At 46.5% G+C, this 17,142-nt stretch overlaps 1 protein-coding gene across 2 annotated transcripts in view; it reads right to left on the bottom strand.

The window, feature by feature from the left end:
- Positions 1–5,070: 5,070 nt before the first annotated feature.
- LOC140424932 (cilia- and flagella-associated protein 69-like) overlaps positions 5,071–17,142 on the bottom strand; it is a 186,983-nt gene continuing 174,911 nt past the window's right edge. For both annotated transcript variants that reach the window (XM_072508615.1, XM_072508616.1), the window contains 3 exons: positions 12,175–12,261; positions 9,508–9,609; positions 5,071–5,281 (listed from right to left, as the gene is read on the bottom strand). In XM_072508615.1, coding sequence (XP_072364716.1) covers positions 5,120–5,281; positions 9,508–9,609; positions 12,175–12,261 — 351 coding nt within the window. In that variant the 3' untranslated portion in view covers positions 5,071–5,119. The remainder of the gene's footprint in view (positions 5,282–9,507; positions 9,610–12,174; positions 12,262–17,142) is intronic.

Below are 17,142 nucleotides of genomic sequence, written 5' to 3'. Positions count from 1 at the left end.
CTGCCGAAACGTGCGACTCAGCTGGTCATCGCCGCACCCGGAAGTCGTGTTCCTACAAAGTTGCTGAACTTACTGGAAGACAACTTTATTTGTTTTGATGTTAGCATTTTGATTTGATTTTTGTTATTTTTCTGTTACTTTGTTTTGTTTAAAATTAAACTGTAAAATCATCTATCAATTACATTTTTACTGTTTGAATTACTTTGTTCCTTTAAGGGAACATATTTGGGTGTATCCCAATGAAATTGGATTTAGTTAAAAAATATTTTTTTTTGTATCAACATGCAATGTCTATCAGTTCACTGGAAGACTTTTAATGAATGCCCTATCAATTTTCTGTTGCACTCTATCCTGATTTTACTATTATAGTTTAATTTTATCATTTGTTTTAATTTGTTTTGTTTTAAAAATAACTTTGATTGTCTTTTTTTGAAAGAAACATATGTATTTCTATCCCCGTTTGATGACTACACAATTCCAGAAACTGATTATAAAGTAGGATCCCTTTAAGATGTAGTATCTACTGACTCATTGGCACTCATAGTTTTTTAACTTGGGTGAACCAATGCCTGAATTCTGCAAAGACAGATATCTGATGATGCAATGCTACGGGGTGGGGAATGCCTCTGCAGCATCCTCTGTATTCAGTGAGAGGACTGTTGAACAAATAAATGCTTGAGTCCTTCTTGGAGCCAGTTCCACAAACATTTAGGAAATAATTCCTGCAAAATCAACTTTCATGGATCGTACCCGTCTGTGACCTCTCTCAAACCAACTTCTGTTCTCTCAACTCAAATGGCCAATGTTCCAGGGGAAGACAACAAAAATGGTTTGAAGATACTCTGCAGCCCATAAGTGCAGTGGCATTGACCTTAATTACCTGGAGGAGTTTGCTGCCAATCATTCAGAACAGCTTGTCCATCAAGCTGCATCATGCTTTGAATCTCAACACCTTAAGCTGAGCTGGAGTGGCAGTAGAGAAGGAAAGAAAAGGAAGTCAATTCTCCACTCTGGATTCGGCACTGTGGACCCCACGCTCTGAATCCCATTCCTTCATGTGACATCAGGCTCCATGTGTGCGAAGATCTGTAGGTCGAGAATTGGCCTGTTCAGCCACATGAAGACCCATGTCAGAAACTTGAAACTCTGAGTAGACATAGGTTGAGGGACAGCAGAAAATGTGTTGATTTTACCCCATCTTAAAGCCTGTTTGCCTACCTGTAAGGGCCCTTCCTGTTGATTCCCTTATTTCTCACTTTTATTTTGCCATTATCATTTTTGATCCATGAATGTTTAATGGACATAATCCTTTAAGTCAAGCAGAGGAAGTGAGGAACTCAAAAGTATAAAATAGTACATTGTGCTAGCTTTTGAACAGCAGAACCCAGACTTTTTGGCACCTGAGAGATGGTGGGGGCGGATTCAGTTTGATTAGTTGGCTGATCACCAATGAATTGGCAAAAGGCTGTACTCTACCCAGCAACAGGTGGTGATTAGGTCGTACCCGAGTGGGATTGGTCTGTCTGTCACTTTCTCCAGAAATGTTGCCTACTGCTGATTTCTAAACCGGCAGAGTGCCTAGATTAATCTACAGCGAAACCCATTACAGACTGAAAGTAAAAACCTCGAACTGAATGCCTAGATTGGAGAAAGGTGAATTGAAAACACCCTTCTGAAATAGAGACAATTATCCTTTTTACTTATTATTTTTCTTTACATCCCTCTATCCCTCTGTGTTTATCTGTCTTGTGTGTGTCTAGAGGGTGGGGGGGGGAGCTAAAGTGGGGGTTAGGAATTAGACAACAGTGAACCAGTTGTAGTTGCTACATATTTAATTATAGTAAGAAGTCTTACAACACCAGGTTAAAGTCCAACAGGTTTGTTTCGAATCACCAGCTTTCGGAGCACAGCTCCTTCCTCAGGTGAATGTCCTGCGGTAATCTCAAGATTTATTTGGGCAGTTAAATCCCCGGGGGTGAGGAAGGTGCTGCTGGAGCGGGAGTGTGAGGAGGGGGGCTGACTCTTCTGAACTTTATTAACTATTACTGGGCGGCGAATATATCGATAGTCAGGAAGTGGGTAGTGGGGCAGGGGTCGGTGTGGGAGCGGGTGGAGGTGGCATCCTATAAGGGCACGAGTTTGAGGGCATTGTTAACGGCACCTCTGCTGTTCTCGCCGGCTCGGTACTCCACAAGCTTGGTAGTAGTGGCAGCCCTGAGGGTGTGGGGACAGTGGTGGCAGCACAGGGGTTTGGAGGGGGCGTCGGTGTGGGCACCGATATGCGATGACCATTAGTTCGCTCCGGGAGGGGCTGGACTTTGTGTTTCAGAGGTGGCAATGGGCAGGGATCGAGTTCCGAGTTTGGAGGAGGAGTTTGAGTTGCCAGGTGGGAACGGGTTCCGGTACCTGCAAGTGAGGGATTTTGTACGGAGGCAGATCTCGAGCTTTCCACACCTCCCGCAAAAGAGGTTACAGCATAAGGTCATGTCGAGAATAGGAGTTGGGGAGGGGAAGGTCTCAGAGATCTATAAGGAGCTGATGGAGTGGGAGGGAGCCCCAATGGGGGAGGTGAAGAGAAAGTGGGAAGAAGAGTTGGTGGGGGGAGTTGGAGGCTGGGTTATGGAAGGAGGCCCTGCGGAAAGTTAACGCGTCCTCGTTGTGTGCCAGGCTCAGCCTGATCCAATTCAAGGTGGTCCACAGGGCTTGTATGACTGCGGCCCGGATGAGCAGGTTCTTTGAGGAGGCGAAGGACAGGTGTGGATGATGTGGGGGAAGTCCTGCAAATCAAGTACACATGTTCTGGGCATGTCCGAGGCTGAGGGGGCTTTTAGCAATTGGATTTGGATTTGCAGACGTCATGTCAAAGGTTTTGCAAGGGAGGGTGGCTCTGTATCCAGTCCAGAGGTGGCGATCTTTAGAGTGTCGGAAGACCCGGGAGCCCTGCGGGGGCGGGGGTGGGGGTGGGGGGGGAGGGGGGGGGGGAGAGGCCGACGATTTCGCTTTCGCTTCCCTGGTGGACCGGAGATGGATTTTACTGGGGTGGAGGGACTCGGAGCCCCAAATACGGGGCTTTGAATTAGCGACATGGCGGGGTTTCTCAGGCTTGAGCAAATTAAATTCACCTTGAGGGGTTCATTACAGCGGTTTGCTCAGAGGTGGCAGCTGTTCATTGACTTCTTCCAGAAAAATTAGACTGTCAGCGAGGGTGGGGTGGGGGGTGGGTGGATGGGGAGGAATGGAAGCGACGAATAAGGGTAGGAAAACCAATGGCGGAAGGGCCGGGGATGTGTTTATAATCCATGTTGGTTGGGGTTTGTGTTTGGGGGGAATGATGGTTATTTTGTTGTGTGTTCTGTTGGATGTTATTGTTGAAATGTGTTAAAATTATAAATGCCTCAATAAAATATTTTGTCAAGCCAAAATGGGCTGGCACCATTGCCACATGGAACACAATCAATTCCATGTGAAATGGTGCCGGATTCGCCGGGTCCGTGATTGGCACACATGAGGCTCACACGCCGCAACCTCACTTAAATGATCCATTCCCCACACACCGTTCCAGCCAACAAGATGGCTGGAAGGAGAACAGTGCCACGGTTCAGGGACGCTGAGCTGGACACCCTCATGGACGCCGTGGAGGAGAGGCAGATGACCCTGCACTCCGGCTCGGGAGGAAGGCCGCCAGGCACCGCCGTCCGCTGTGCTTGGGTGCAGGTGGCATAGGTGGTCAGCGCCGTGGGCAACGCCGCCCGGACTGGCAGGCAGTGCAGGAAGAAATTCCACAACTGACTCAGGGCTGCCAGGGTTAGTAGGCAGCGCTGTGCCACTCGCACAAACACCGCCCCCCTGTAACCCTTCCTGTCGCCCTCGGGGACAGCCGAACCCCCACCCTGCCCCACACACCAGCCGCCATGGCCGGGTGTCCGAGCCACTGAGGCCACCATCTACCCAACCCCTGGGCTGAATGCATCGGAACGTATAACGGTTGTGCTACTTGTGATTCCCTCGCCCCAGGAGAAGGTGCACAACCGCCGGGAGGAGACCGGAGGGGGACCACCAGAATTGCGGCCCCTCACCATGCCTGAGCAGAGGGCACTGGGTGTGGTCGTCGGCCCGGAGGAAAGGGAGGTCGCCGACGCGGTGTTCGGCGGCAGGCGAGCAAGTGAGACCCTGCTTAGTTGCCAATCCCCATGACACATGTGTGGACCCCCCCCCACCCCCCCACTCCCCTTAATTGTTTGTTGAGCTTCTTGTGTTTTTCTGTATTTTGTCTTGCTTTTTTTTGTGAAGGGAGTTCTGTCTTTCTCTTCTGCCATGCCCTGATTCGGTGTGTCCTTTTCTAGTGGTGTGTGCTGCTCATTTGGGCACATTTCCGCTGCTGTGGGGCTACCACTGGGGCTGGGGGGGTAGGGGGGGGGGGGGGGAGGTGGATGTGGTGGTGGTGGGTATGTGCAGGCATAAGAACTGGTGATTTTATATATTTTTTGGTGTCTTGTAAATGCTTTTCACATATTACTGATTTTCGTGACTGTTTTTGGCATGTCGCTGATTGATTCCTTTGTACTCTTGAGTTGACAATAAACTTAAAATATCTGTAGGAGGGAAAGCGGATGCTATACAGCTCTGCCCCTGTAGGGGTCGTAACAGGTACAACCCTCACTTTCTTCAATCATGGTTCCTGATCAGGTGCGCCGGATTGGTGAATTTACTCAATGGACGTTCATGGTCCTCAAACCAGCCAGACATTACATGGAGTCCAATTTTATGTGTCCTCTTTTATAAAACAGAAAAAATACAAGAACAAATCAGCAGTTAGATAACAACAGACAAGTTCACATTTCAGACCCATCATCAGAACTGAAATATTAAATTGTCTGTTCCTGCAACAGGTGCTCCCCAAGTGCTTTCTGTTTTCTTGCTTTTTAAATATTTTCCACCAATTTGCTCTTTGTGTTCTTTTTATCATTCATTCGTACCTTAATGCACCATACAAATAACTAGTTATTTGAAAACAATGTGCAGTTTAGAATTTGCTCTTTATAATTAATTAAAAAGTCAAACACGATAAAGGTCTACAAACTGTATCCGTGAAGGATTTATTTGAATTAATATGGAGGACTCATTTTACAGATAGAGAACATGGCTTGTTTCCAGCATCCCCAGTTTTCATTGTTGAACTATTTCTGCAAGTTCCCTTGATTTTAAGATTTACAGGTGAAAATGGACCTCCTAATAACTCCGGCGGTGTGGTTTCTATTGACACCAAACGTCCCCAAAAACCCTGATGGGAAAACAAAGCACAAATATTCATTGCTGACCTTCCATTATACAGTATGCTGATGGTTCTGCTCTTATTAAAACCGTACAATAATGTCAGTGCCTCAAGCTTTCCAAATGAAAATGGGAAAGTTGTTTTAAGTAACTTTTACAAGTTATGTTTCCTGAGGAAAACGTTGTCACATAATTTACAAATTACGTGTGCATCCTTGTTGTTGATGAATTTAAACTTTGGATCTTCTGGTTCTATAGATGCTTTAAAATAACTTTGCATTACTTCATGTAAAATTTTATTTTTATTCTTTTGTCCTCTTTTTAAAAAAATAGAAAATTCTCAAAATTTTCAGCAGATTGGGTAGCTTCTGTGGACCAAAAGACAAGTTGGCATTTCCCACTGGATTTGTTGGATGCCTAGTGCTATAGCGAAAGAAGACTGCAGAGGGAGAGGGTGGATCTGGTCATTATGGTCCATGTTGAGACAGACAAAATAGAAAAGTGTAGGCAGGAGGTCCTGTTTGGAGAGAATCAGGAACTATGAGCAAAATTAAAGTAGAGGGCCTCAAAGGTCTCTGGATTATTAACCAAGTGACATGCACTTTGACATTGTGATACGCAAATTAGGAAGGTGAACATGTGTCTGAAGAATGGTGTGGAAAATAGGGGTTCCATTAGTCATGGCACAAGAAGGGGCTGTAATGTTGGAACAAGCTCCATCTGAAGATTGTTGAGACAGATAAGATTAGTAGGGTGATCACAAGGTGGCAAGGTAGTACAGGTTGAAAGTCCCTTATCCAAAATGTTTGCGGCCGAGTGTGTATTGAATTTCGGAAATTTTTAGATTTTGGAATATACTGTGCATGTGCAGCACATTGGGAACTGTGCACGTGTGCATAATGTTGGGAACTGCATATGTGCAGCATGCTGGGAACTGTGCATCACCTGGGAGCTTTGCCGCTCATGACATCACATCGGTTTTCAGAATTTCGGAGAAGGGATACTGAAACTGTACAGTTAATAGATCAAACACAAACAGGAGAAGAGAATAAAATTAACAATCAGAAACTGTACTTTAGGCATTGCAGGTAAAGTGAGAACTCACTTATGTAAATTAATTAAACCAGGAGAGAAAAATAGGAAATGTATGAGCAAAATATTATAGCAGAAAGACAGGTTAAGCTGTGTGGTCCAAATAAACATTCTTTATAATAACAGATGGAGTAATAGTACAAAAATGTAATGCTATGCAGGGATAAATTCAACTCGAAGAGTATGCTATGTGGTCATTACAGAGACTTGTTTCAATCTGGGATCAGGAAACTAGGGCTTGGATCATTTTTGGTTCTGGTTCCCACTTTGTGTTAGTGGCATCCAGCCAGCGGCATCAGGAGTGGCTTGGAGATGAAACTCAATAGCTGAGGGATCTTTGACTAGTAGAGTGGCAGCCATGACTAGGTTTACCATTCGATGATGAAATGCAGCAGGGTGCACAAAGAACCAACATTGTCATGAGCAGGCATCAAGGGGAAGGTTTTAAATAGTGTCTTAAAGGAGGAGAGTAAGGTAGGAACTCAGAGAGGTTTAGCAACGGAATTCCAGAGCTTAGGGCCTAGACATGATGAAGTAATCAAAGTTGGGAATAGTCAAAATTGGATGAGCGCAGATATCTCAGAGGGGTATGGGGATGGTGGAAATTACAGTGCCTGTTGGAGTGAGGCCATGAGAATTTTTAAATTAAGACATAGAAGTCAATGTAGGTTAGCAAACACAGGGACTTGGTGTGAATTAGGCAGCAGGAATTTGGTTAATCAAATTTATGGAAGTTAGAATATGGGAGACCAGCCAGGAGTATATTGAAATAGTCAAGTCTAGAGGTAATAAAAGCATGAATAAGGGTTTTGGGAGCAGCTGAGCTGAGGCAGTGACAAAGTCAGACAATGTTGTGGAGTTGGAAATTTGCTGATTTTATTTTATTGATGACATGAATATGTGGTTGGAAGTTCATCTCAGAGACAAACATAACTCTAAGGTAGTGAGCAGGCTGGTTTAGTCCCAGACAATTGCCAAAGGGTGGAATGGAGTTGGTAATTAGGGAGCATAATTTGTAGCAGGGAGCAAAGCAATGGCTTCAGTCTTCCCAATAGTCAAATGGAAGAAAGTTTCTGCTCAACCAGTTTTGGATGTTGGATAACCAGTCCTATAAACAGTGAAGGAGTTGAGAGAGGTGATGGCAAGGAGAAGAGGGCTGCATGGTGTCAGCATAATAATAATAATAATCACTTATTGTCACAAGTAGGCTTCAATGAAGTTACTGTGAAAAGCCCTCAGTCGCCACATTCCAGCATCTGTTCGTGGAGGCCGGTACGCGAATTGAACCCGCGCTGCTGCCATTGTTCTGCATTACAAGCCAGCTATTTAGCCCACTGTGCTAAACCAGCCCCATACTTGTGAAACTAATGCTGTTAATGCTTTGGATGATGATGCTGAGAGGTAGTAGGTAGATAAGAAATAGGATAAATAGGAGGGAACCGAGGTAAGATAACAATGCACCTTCAGGAAGAGAAGCCATTGCAATTGATCCTCTGGCTAAGATTAGGTCGATAAAAATGGAACCTGGCTTGAGCATTCCTATCTTGCTGTTGAAAGGTGGAGAAGGGGTTGGTGTAGTCAATCACGTCAAGGTTACAGACTGGTTGAGAAGGATGAGTAAGGAGGAGGACGTTTCAGTCACACCGAGTGTAATTTGTGACTTTGATGACAGCCATTTCTGTATTGTAGCAGGGGTAGAAACCTGGTTGGCAGATTTCCAACATGGAGTTTGGGAAAAGCTAGGCACATATTTGGGAGGCACAAAAAAATGTTCAAAGACTTTGGAGAGGAAAGGGAATTTGGAGATGGTGGGCAGTAGTTTGCAAAGATATTGGGGGTCATAAGTGTTTTCTGAGGAGCGGGGTGATAACAGATTTAAAGGAAGGGTTGACAATATTTTAAGAGAAAGAGCTATTTACAATTTCGGCTGTTATGAGGATCAGGTGGGAAGTTGAGTGGTCAGCAGTTTACTGGAAGTACTGAGCTTGAGGGGAATCTCAAGGACAAGATAAGCTGGGAAAGAATATGAAGAAGGATAGGGGAGAAACAAGGAAAGATATAAGTTAAAAGCTAGGCAGGGGTCCATTAAAGAAAATAGCAAATTCCTGCGGATGCTGGAATCTGAAACAAAAACAGAAAATACTGGACAGTCTCAGCCGGTCTGATAGCATCTGTGTAGAGAAAAGGGAGCTAACGTTTCGAGTCTGGATGACTCTTTGGCAAAGAGTCATCCAGACTCAAAACAATAGCTCCTTTTCTCTCCACAGATGCTACCAGACCGGCTGAGACTGTCCAGTATTTTCTGTTTTTGGCCCATTAATGAAAACTAGGCCAGTTGGACGAGTGGAAAGGAGGGACTTGATGGGGTAGTTGATTGGATTGTCTCAATCGTAGTGACAAGAAGTTTATGAATTCCTCACACCTGTTGGTGGCAAGGGTGGAGGGGCCAGGGGAGAAGGGTTTAAGAAGATGGTTTGCAGTAGAGAAAATGTGCCAGGCATTATCACTGCATTTCAGAACCCTGGAACAGAAAAAAACCAGAAAATACCAAGACTCAATAGCATATGTCTTATGACAGATGTTAAACTAGTTGTCCGCCATATCCTTTCAAGTCTATGTCCCTTAGACTCAAAGGAGCAGAGATGAGAGTCATATCAGGCAAATGGCCTGAGTGATAGCAGCGGTTATTTGGGGGACTAAGTGAAGGGTGCCGATGAGAAAATCAGTAGTTGCAGAAATGTTGTGGCTCATGGAAAGCCAGAGGGTAGAAGGTTAGGATTTGAAAGGTCTATTAACAGTGAAATAGGGTCTAGTGGGTTTCCAGGGACTGATTCTGAAGGAGGTAGGGTTAGTCTATAGAAGGGGGATTTGGCTGAAGAATTATACAAGAAAGTGATCAGATTGCCTGCAATTAATACAATGGAACTAGCAAGATGATGTGAGGTGACAAGGTCATTGAAATGGCCATAAATATTGGTTGAAGAGTTTATTTGGAGGATGGGATTTAGGGAGAATGAGAACTCAAAGGAGAATGAGCATGATGAGTTTAAAATTATGGCGAACAATATTTAATATAAGCGACAGTTTACTAAACCATCTCTTGGAACTCACTGATAACAGTCAAGGTTTGTTAGTTTTACTTACAGTTGTGTATAAACCTGCAATATGAGTCTTGTGGACGCTGCTCAGGTCTTTTTTCTCGGGGCTGGAAGATTCTATCACCTCTTCTTGAAATTTTTTAGCTTCCTAAAAATAAAAGGAATCAATTAAAATGTTAGTCATAAACGTTATAAGAAATGGAGGAATAGTTATTTAAATAAATGTAATTATTATGAAAGAACTTACTGCATACATTTTGCTAAAAAGATATATTTGAAATTAAGAAACCAAGGTGAAGAGACAATGCTCGTAATGCAGGACATGTACAAGATTGATTTTGTGATCAGAAATCCTTGTGGGTAGTTTCAGTCACAGGACATCTCTCAGATTGAGACCATCCAACCAGCTGGCTCTACTACTACACTCATTGATCTTTGTCCAACAGGCAAAATGTCCTTTAAAGCTCTCCCCTGCCCTCGCCCTGAACTCACGTTGCTCTTTAGTTTCTCTCCTTCTTACTACCTCATGACCCCTGTGAGTTCAGCGTTCCCATGAGATCCACCTTCCCTTCCCACCATCATATTGCCACTAAACTACTAACCAGCAAACTCTCCTGAGCCCTAAGTTAACTGAAAGTTTTAACAACTCTCTGCCTCCAGGAATGGTGGCTTGCTGATAATGATACTACACACGTAATTCTCTGAACAAATGCTTTGGTAATGTGAGCACAAATGCCACCACAGCAATTGGTAAATATTAAATAAATCTGGAATTAAAAAGAAGTAATGGTGAAACGGCTGGACTCCTGTTGATTTAGGGTAGGATATCTGCAGCACTTACTTGGTCTGGCCTACATGCAGTTCCAGAATGTTCTACGGCTGGCTGATAGGCCTCGTAGCCCTAATCAGTCACCCCCACCCACCTGGCTGCTCCATTCCCCTCATATCAGCATTGTCCCTGCTGTCACCTAGTATCCACGACAGACAGAACAATAATAACATATAATAACACCAGGAAGTCAGAGACGCTCATGAAATAAAATAAAACAATCCAAACTCCAGTTGAAATAAATTGTTCCCCTTAGAAGCTCATAAAAATGCAATCAAACACACAGCCATTGAAACTCCTCTTGAAAATAAACTCTGTAATGTGCTCATCAATCCATCAAAATAATAATAATAATAAACAGCCATTCGGAAACACTTCAAAACATTGAATCCTATTATATTCTCATAGAACCCTAAATCAAACAAGGTACACAGCTGTGTAAACAGCCTCTGCTGAGCTAAAATTATTGGTAGGGTTTAGAACTCAATCATGCGCATAAAATGAAATTCCATTGCAAAACTGAATAGACAAATCCTACAGTCCTGCAAACAGGGCTTCAGAGTTCATCCTGCACCATCGAAAAATAATAACTTCATGTGTGGCAAACTTTGCTTTTCCAAAATTGGCTTGTTCAGCTCTCAAAAGACGTGGAGCAGATGATCTCATCTGACTTCACCTGAAGAAAGAATGCCAACTGAGCAGAACTCAATAAAATAGTCTTGAGGTTGTCTGAATTAGCTAGATTCTTGATCAACAGTGGAATTAATTTTCCATTGACCCAGAAGTCATGGGTTATGGGGCAGACAGGAAAGTGGAGTTGAAACCTCAATCAGGTCAGCCATGATCTTAGTGAATGATGGAGCAGGCATAAGGTGCCAACTCATGCTCCAAATTATTTTATTCTTATGAACTGGCCAATCATCTGCTGCTTTTTCAAAGGATCAATAGATAGAATTTCAATAAAACAAGGATGGCTCCTGTTTAGTTTTTTTGAGGTTCAATAGATGCTTGGACTTCAATCCACTGCCTCTAGATTATTAGACTGCCTATATTTTATTTTTGGTCCCTGCAAATCAAATTCAAAGCACAGTGTCCATAGAACCAACTAAATTCAGATTCTCAATATTGTTAAGTTAATGAGAGCACTTCATTCACTAGAGAAAGTACTCAAATGAATGTGAACACTTGTACAATGTTGGTTAATTTAATGGTCTCTTAACTTTAAAAAAAAAGTCTATAATGGATCACAGCATTAAACATATACTTAGGCCACCGGGTCAGAGAATGCCCCGCCCCGCCTCCCGCTTCCCTATTCTCCGGTGCCAATTTCCGGGCGCCCGCGGGATTCCCATCACGTCGGTCAGGGACCATTGATAGCGCCCCCCTCCCCGACGATTCTCCGGGCCCCGATGGGCCGAGTGGCCGATGAGTTTGGCCGAGTCCCGCTGGCGTGGGTTACTGAGGTCCCACGGTGGCCTGGCCTGCGATCAGGGCCTACCGTTCGGCGGGGGGCTGGTTCCGTGGGGGCCTATTTTATTCCGTGCCAGGCCCCTGTAGGGTTCTGCCATATTGCCCGGGGGCCGGCACGGAGAAGGGATCCCCCGTGCATGTGCGGAAATACACCGGCCGTAGCGTGCATGCGCGGAAATAGGCCGGCCGTTCCATGCATGCGCGGAATCACGGCGGCCGTTCCGCGCATGCACGAACTTGTGCGGGCCGTTTTGCGCCGGCTGAAACTGGGGGGTCCACTCCGGCATCAACCTAGCCCCCTAGGAAAGGGAGCATTCCCCATTATTGGGGACAATTCAAAATGCAAAATGCCATTTTTTTAAGAATGAAATGCATTAAGATGATATTTGTTTCGCTAAATAAAGCAAACCTTGCCTTCAAGATTTCATGGTTTGATGTTCTGGCCATATACTTCTGCCATGCCGTCTTGAATAATTCACTTTGTTTGTGGTTGTGTTGTATCTTTGAAAAACAGAAAGTTAAATAGCACCAAAAATATTTATGAACTGATATTTTTTTAAAATTCTACATTATGATCCTGAACCAGATCCCAACAGGTACCAGCCGGAAACCCCAATATTTTATTTAATTGTAAGATTGTGAGGAAAGGATAATTCGCTCCAGGTGTGATTTCATGCACAAATATGAATATGGTAATATTAAAACAAAATTTATTATTAACACAATCCTAAAATAACCTTATCATCACAAAGAAAATAATTTAAAATGACCAGTTAAACAATGCTTAACAATAACAATGGAACAGTTGTAATTCCTATATTTTATCTCCACTCAAGCAAAACCCATCTTGGGTCAAAATCCACTTTAAATACAGTTAGCTAAAGCAGGAATACTTGCTGTAAAGAGCTGTCTTGGATAAACCACTTTGCAAAAGAGAGGTACTTTAGGAACCAGCCTGCAGATTATTTCCTGTGTCAAACTGCTGTTTAACCTACCAGCCTTTTCAGAAACTGATGATCTGTTCACAGGCATCTTTTTAATTAAATTGCTTTGTGATAAACTGCCAGTCTGTTCACAGACAATTCTTTAACTGAACTGAAAATCAACACCTGACTGCTTCAGCCCCTGGCTTCTCCCGTTAACTACACCATCTTACTAAAGGTAAACACAATGGGCACAATTCAGCAGACAAAAGTTAAAATCCACCTTAGGACGCATTTGGTGGACTGTTTCTCAATGGCTGCAATGCCGAGGATAACACTGGCACTATGCCAGCTTTTTTGGATCTCGGGAAGTTTCGACCCCTGCGGCCACACTTAGGCAGCTGTCCAGCACTGGCGAGATCAGCTCCTCACAGATTGGGCACCATTTTGGAAGGCTGTGATGATCTCTAGACCGCCCCCCCACCCGCTTTACACCCTTGGTTTCAGGATTCCCCCCCCCCCACCCTTCACCATCCCTTAACCTTTTAAAAATATTTTTTTATTCCAACAAAATTTTAATTGTTACAAAAATAACCCTAATATAACACAACCCGTCGAAAGTTTTATACCAAGACTACCCTGCCAAGTACCCCCCCAATAACAAAGACCCTAATAGACTAGCCAAACCATCCCTCCCTCCCCCCAAAAGCTGAAGGTAAATACTCCCTGAAAAAGGCAATTAACGTCTGACACCTTGACTAAAACCCATCCGCCGACCCCCTCACGGCACATTTGATTGAATTCTATCAGGTCCTCTAAGCATGCTGAAGCCTCAGGCAGCATTGAAGGCTTCCACCCGAGCAAGACTCACCTCCGAGGCAAAGGTCAAGACATCTGCCTTTGTCCCCGTCTGCAGCACTGGTGAGTCCAACACACCAAAAATGGGCACCAATGGGCAGGGCTCCAACTTAACACCCACCAACTTAACTTAATCCCTGACAGTGTTTCAAAAAAGGTGGCCCAAAAATTAACAAGGTTGGGGCTGGACCAAAACATGTGCGTGAGGTTCACCGGCTTCCTACAGCATTTCTCATACCTATCCGCCACTCCCAAGATGAACCCACATGTACGCGCCCTGGTCAGGTGCACCCTGTGCACCACCTTGAACTTTATCAGACTTAACCTTGCACACAAGGTGAAGTTGGCCCGATGAAGAGCTTCACTCCACCGCCCCCCCCCCCCCCCCCCCCCCCATCAAAGACCAAACACAGCTCGTCCTCCCACTTCCTTTTCACATCTTCCAATGATGCCTGCTCTGTCACCAACATCTGCCCATAAATGCCTGAGATCCTTCCCTCCCCTAGCTCATCCAAGCACAGAAACCTATCCGTAAGTGAGGGCACCGGTACCAGGGGAATCGAAGGAAGCTCCTTACATATGCGAAAATGCCGATTCTTGGTTCCCGGAGAATCGCCGGGCCCGAATTTGGCGTGAAAATGGATTCTCGGCCCCGCGATTTCGGCGTGGGGCGACGGAGAATCCAGCCCACAGTTCCTGCAAATCAGTGCCAACAGTGACATAGTACCTAATTTAAAATGCTGACGAAATTGATTCCAAATCCTCAAAGAGGCTATTACCATTTGGCTCGTCAAACGATTTATCGGAGAGAACGGGAGCGGAGCTGTAGCAAGGGCTCTCAGACTTGATCCTTTGCACAAAGTCATAGAACCATAGAATCCCCACAGTGCAGAAGGAGACCATTCAGCCTTTGCGTCTGCATCAACCCTTCGAAAGACCACCCTAGCCAGGCCCAATCGCCCGCCCTATCCTGAAACTTCACCCTCAGGGGCAATTTAGCATGGCCACTCCACCTAACCTGTACATCTTTGGACTGGGGAGGAAACCAGAGCACCCGGAGCAAACCCACACAGACATGGGGAGAATGTTCAAACTCCACAGGGACCGTCACCTGACGTTGGAATCGAACCCGGGTCCCTGGCGTTGTGAGGCAGCAGTGGTAACCTCTGTTCTGCCTCCATTTACAGTCCGGATCCTTAAAACACCCACCTACCTTCTTAATGTTTGCCACCCAGAAATAACACAGCATATTAGGTAGTGCCAGCCCTCCTGATTGTCCATCCCTATGCAGAAATGTCCTGCGAACCCGAGGGGTCTTTCCCACTGTGGTAGTACCAGGTATTGCGGTACCTAAGAGGCTGATGACCATTGGTTAGACCTAGGAGTCTACCATTGGCTGTTGTTACGTAGCTCCGCCCTGACAGGCGGAGTATAAGAAACGGTGCTGTCCCAGCAGCCTTCACTTTCTGTACCGAAGCTGCTGGGGAACAAGTTCTAGTAGATTAAAGCCTTCAGTTATGAAATCACTTCGCCTTGAGTGTAATTGATTGCGCATCAATTTAATCTACTCGACTTAAGCTGGAAGGATGGATCTCCGCATCAAACCGGAGTGTCTTCAACTCAGCCCCCACGCGGAGAACACGGCTGCAATATTTAAACACTGGCTGCCGTGCTTTAAAGGCTACCTCGAGACGGTCGGAGGCACCCCCTCAGAAGGACAGAAAATGCATTTCCTGCACTCAAGGGTCAGCCCTGGGATCCACACCCTTATCGAGGAGGCGGAGAACTATGATGCCGCGATTGAACTGTTAGAAGGACATTATATCTGCCCTGTAAATCAGGTCTACGTACGTCACCTGCTTGCAACGAGACGGCAAAGCCCCGGGGAATCGTTGGAAGATTTCTACCGGGCGCTACCGGAGCTGGGCCGAAACTGTGGCTGCCCGCAAGTTTCGGGGATCGAGCACACGGAACTTTTAATCAGCGATGCTTTCGTAGCAGGTATGAGCTCCTCAGATATCCGCCGAAGACTCCTAGAAAGGGACACCCTGGGACTTAGAGAAGCACGGGCCCTGGCAGGGTCCATGGACGTTGCCGACAAAAACGCGCAGTCCTATGCACTCGACCGCACGGTGGCACCACGCAGCGGCAGCCCCACAGACCTCCCCCTGACCCCACAGGCCTGCGCTACGAGACGGCCCGCTAATGCCACCGGGCACCGCTGTTTCTTCTGCGGGCAGGTGAATCATCCCCGCCCGCGCTGCCCGGCCCGCAACGCCGCCTGCAAAGGGTGTGGCAAGAATGGCCACTTTGTGGTGTCTGCCAGGCCCGTGCCGTGGCCGTGGTCTCCAGCGACTCTGGACCGCCGCGGCAAACCCCCCTTCAGGCCCCGACTGGCCAGCGCTCACCGCCACTCCCCTATCCGATGGCCACGTGCGACCCACAGGCGCGGCCATCTTGCCCCCCGGACACCACGCTGGACGGGTGGGCGCCGCCATTTTATCCATCGCCGCCGCCATCTTGTTCATCCCCGGATACCATGTGCCACCCATGGGTGACGCCATCTTGGATGGGGCTCCAGGCCCCCAGCAGGGCCGGCTATTCGCTGCCCGATCAGAACTCGCAACTGCTTCATCTGGCCTCGGTGACACTGGACTAAAGTCGATCCCGGACACTCGCAACAGCTACAACGACGGTCTTCATCAACGGCTACGAGACGTCTTGCCTGATTGACTCTGGGAGCACGAAAAGCTTTGTTCACCCCGACACGGTAAGGCGCTGTTCACTTGTAACCCACCCTGTAAACCAAAGGATCTCCCATGTCTCCGGGTCACATTCGGTGGAGATAAAGGGGTTCTGCCTAGTGAACCTCGCTGTCCAAGGCAGGAAATTCGACAATTTCCGCCTGTATGTCCTGCTGCACCTCTGCGCGGCAACCCTCCTGGGGCTGGACTTCCAATGCCATTTGCAAAGCCTAACCTTTAAATTCGGCGGCCCTATACCTCCCCTTACTGTCTGCGGCCTCGCGACCCTTAAGGTCGACCCGCCTTCCCTGTTTGCGAACCTCACCCGGATTGCAAACCCGTCGCCACCAGGAGCAGGCGGTACAGTGCCCAGGGCCGGACCTTCATCAGGTCAGAGGTCCAAAGGCTGCTGGGGGAAGGGGTCATCGAAGCGAGCAACAGCCCCTGGAGAGCTCAAGTAGTGGTGGTAAAGACCGGGGAGAAGCATAGGAGGTCATTGACTACAGCCAGACCATCAACAGGTTTACGCAGCTGGACGCGTACCCTCTCCCCCGTATAGCCGACCTGGTAAACAGGATCGCACAACACAAGGTTTTCTCCATGGTGGATTTCAAGTCCGCCTACCACCAGCTACCCCTCCGTAATAGTGACCGCAAGTACACTGCCTTCGAAGCAGATGGGCGGCTCTATCAATTTTTAAGAGTTCCCTTTGGTGTCACTAATGGGGTCTCGGTCTTCCAAGGAGAGATGGACCGAATGGTTGACCGGTACGGCTTACGCGCAACGTTCCCGTATCTGAATAACGTCACCATCTGCGGCCATGACCAGCAAGACCACGACACCAACCTCCGCAAATT

Source organism: Scyliorhinus torazame, chromosome 6, assembly GCF_047496885.1.
Source record: "Scyliorhinus torazame isolate Kashiwa2021f chromosome 6, sScyTor2.1, whole genome shotgun sequence".
Lineage (NCBI taxonomy): Eukaryota > Metazoa > Chordata > Chondrichthyes > Carcharhiniformes > Scyliorhinidae > Scyliorhinus > Scyliorhinus torazame.
Note: the sequence above shows the minus strand (reverse complement) of the source record. Positions and strands in the feature narration are given on the sequence as shown.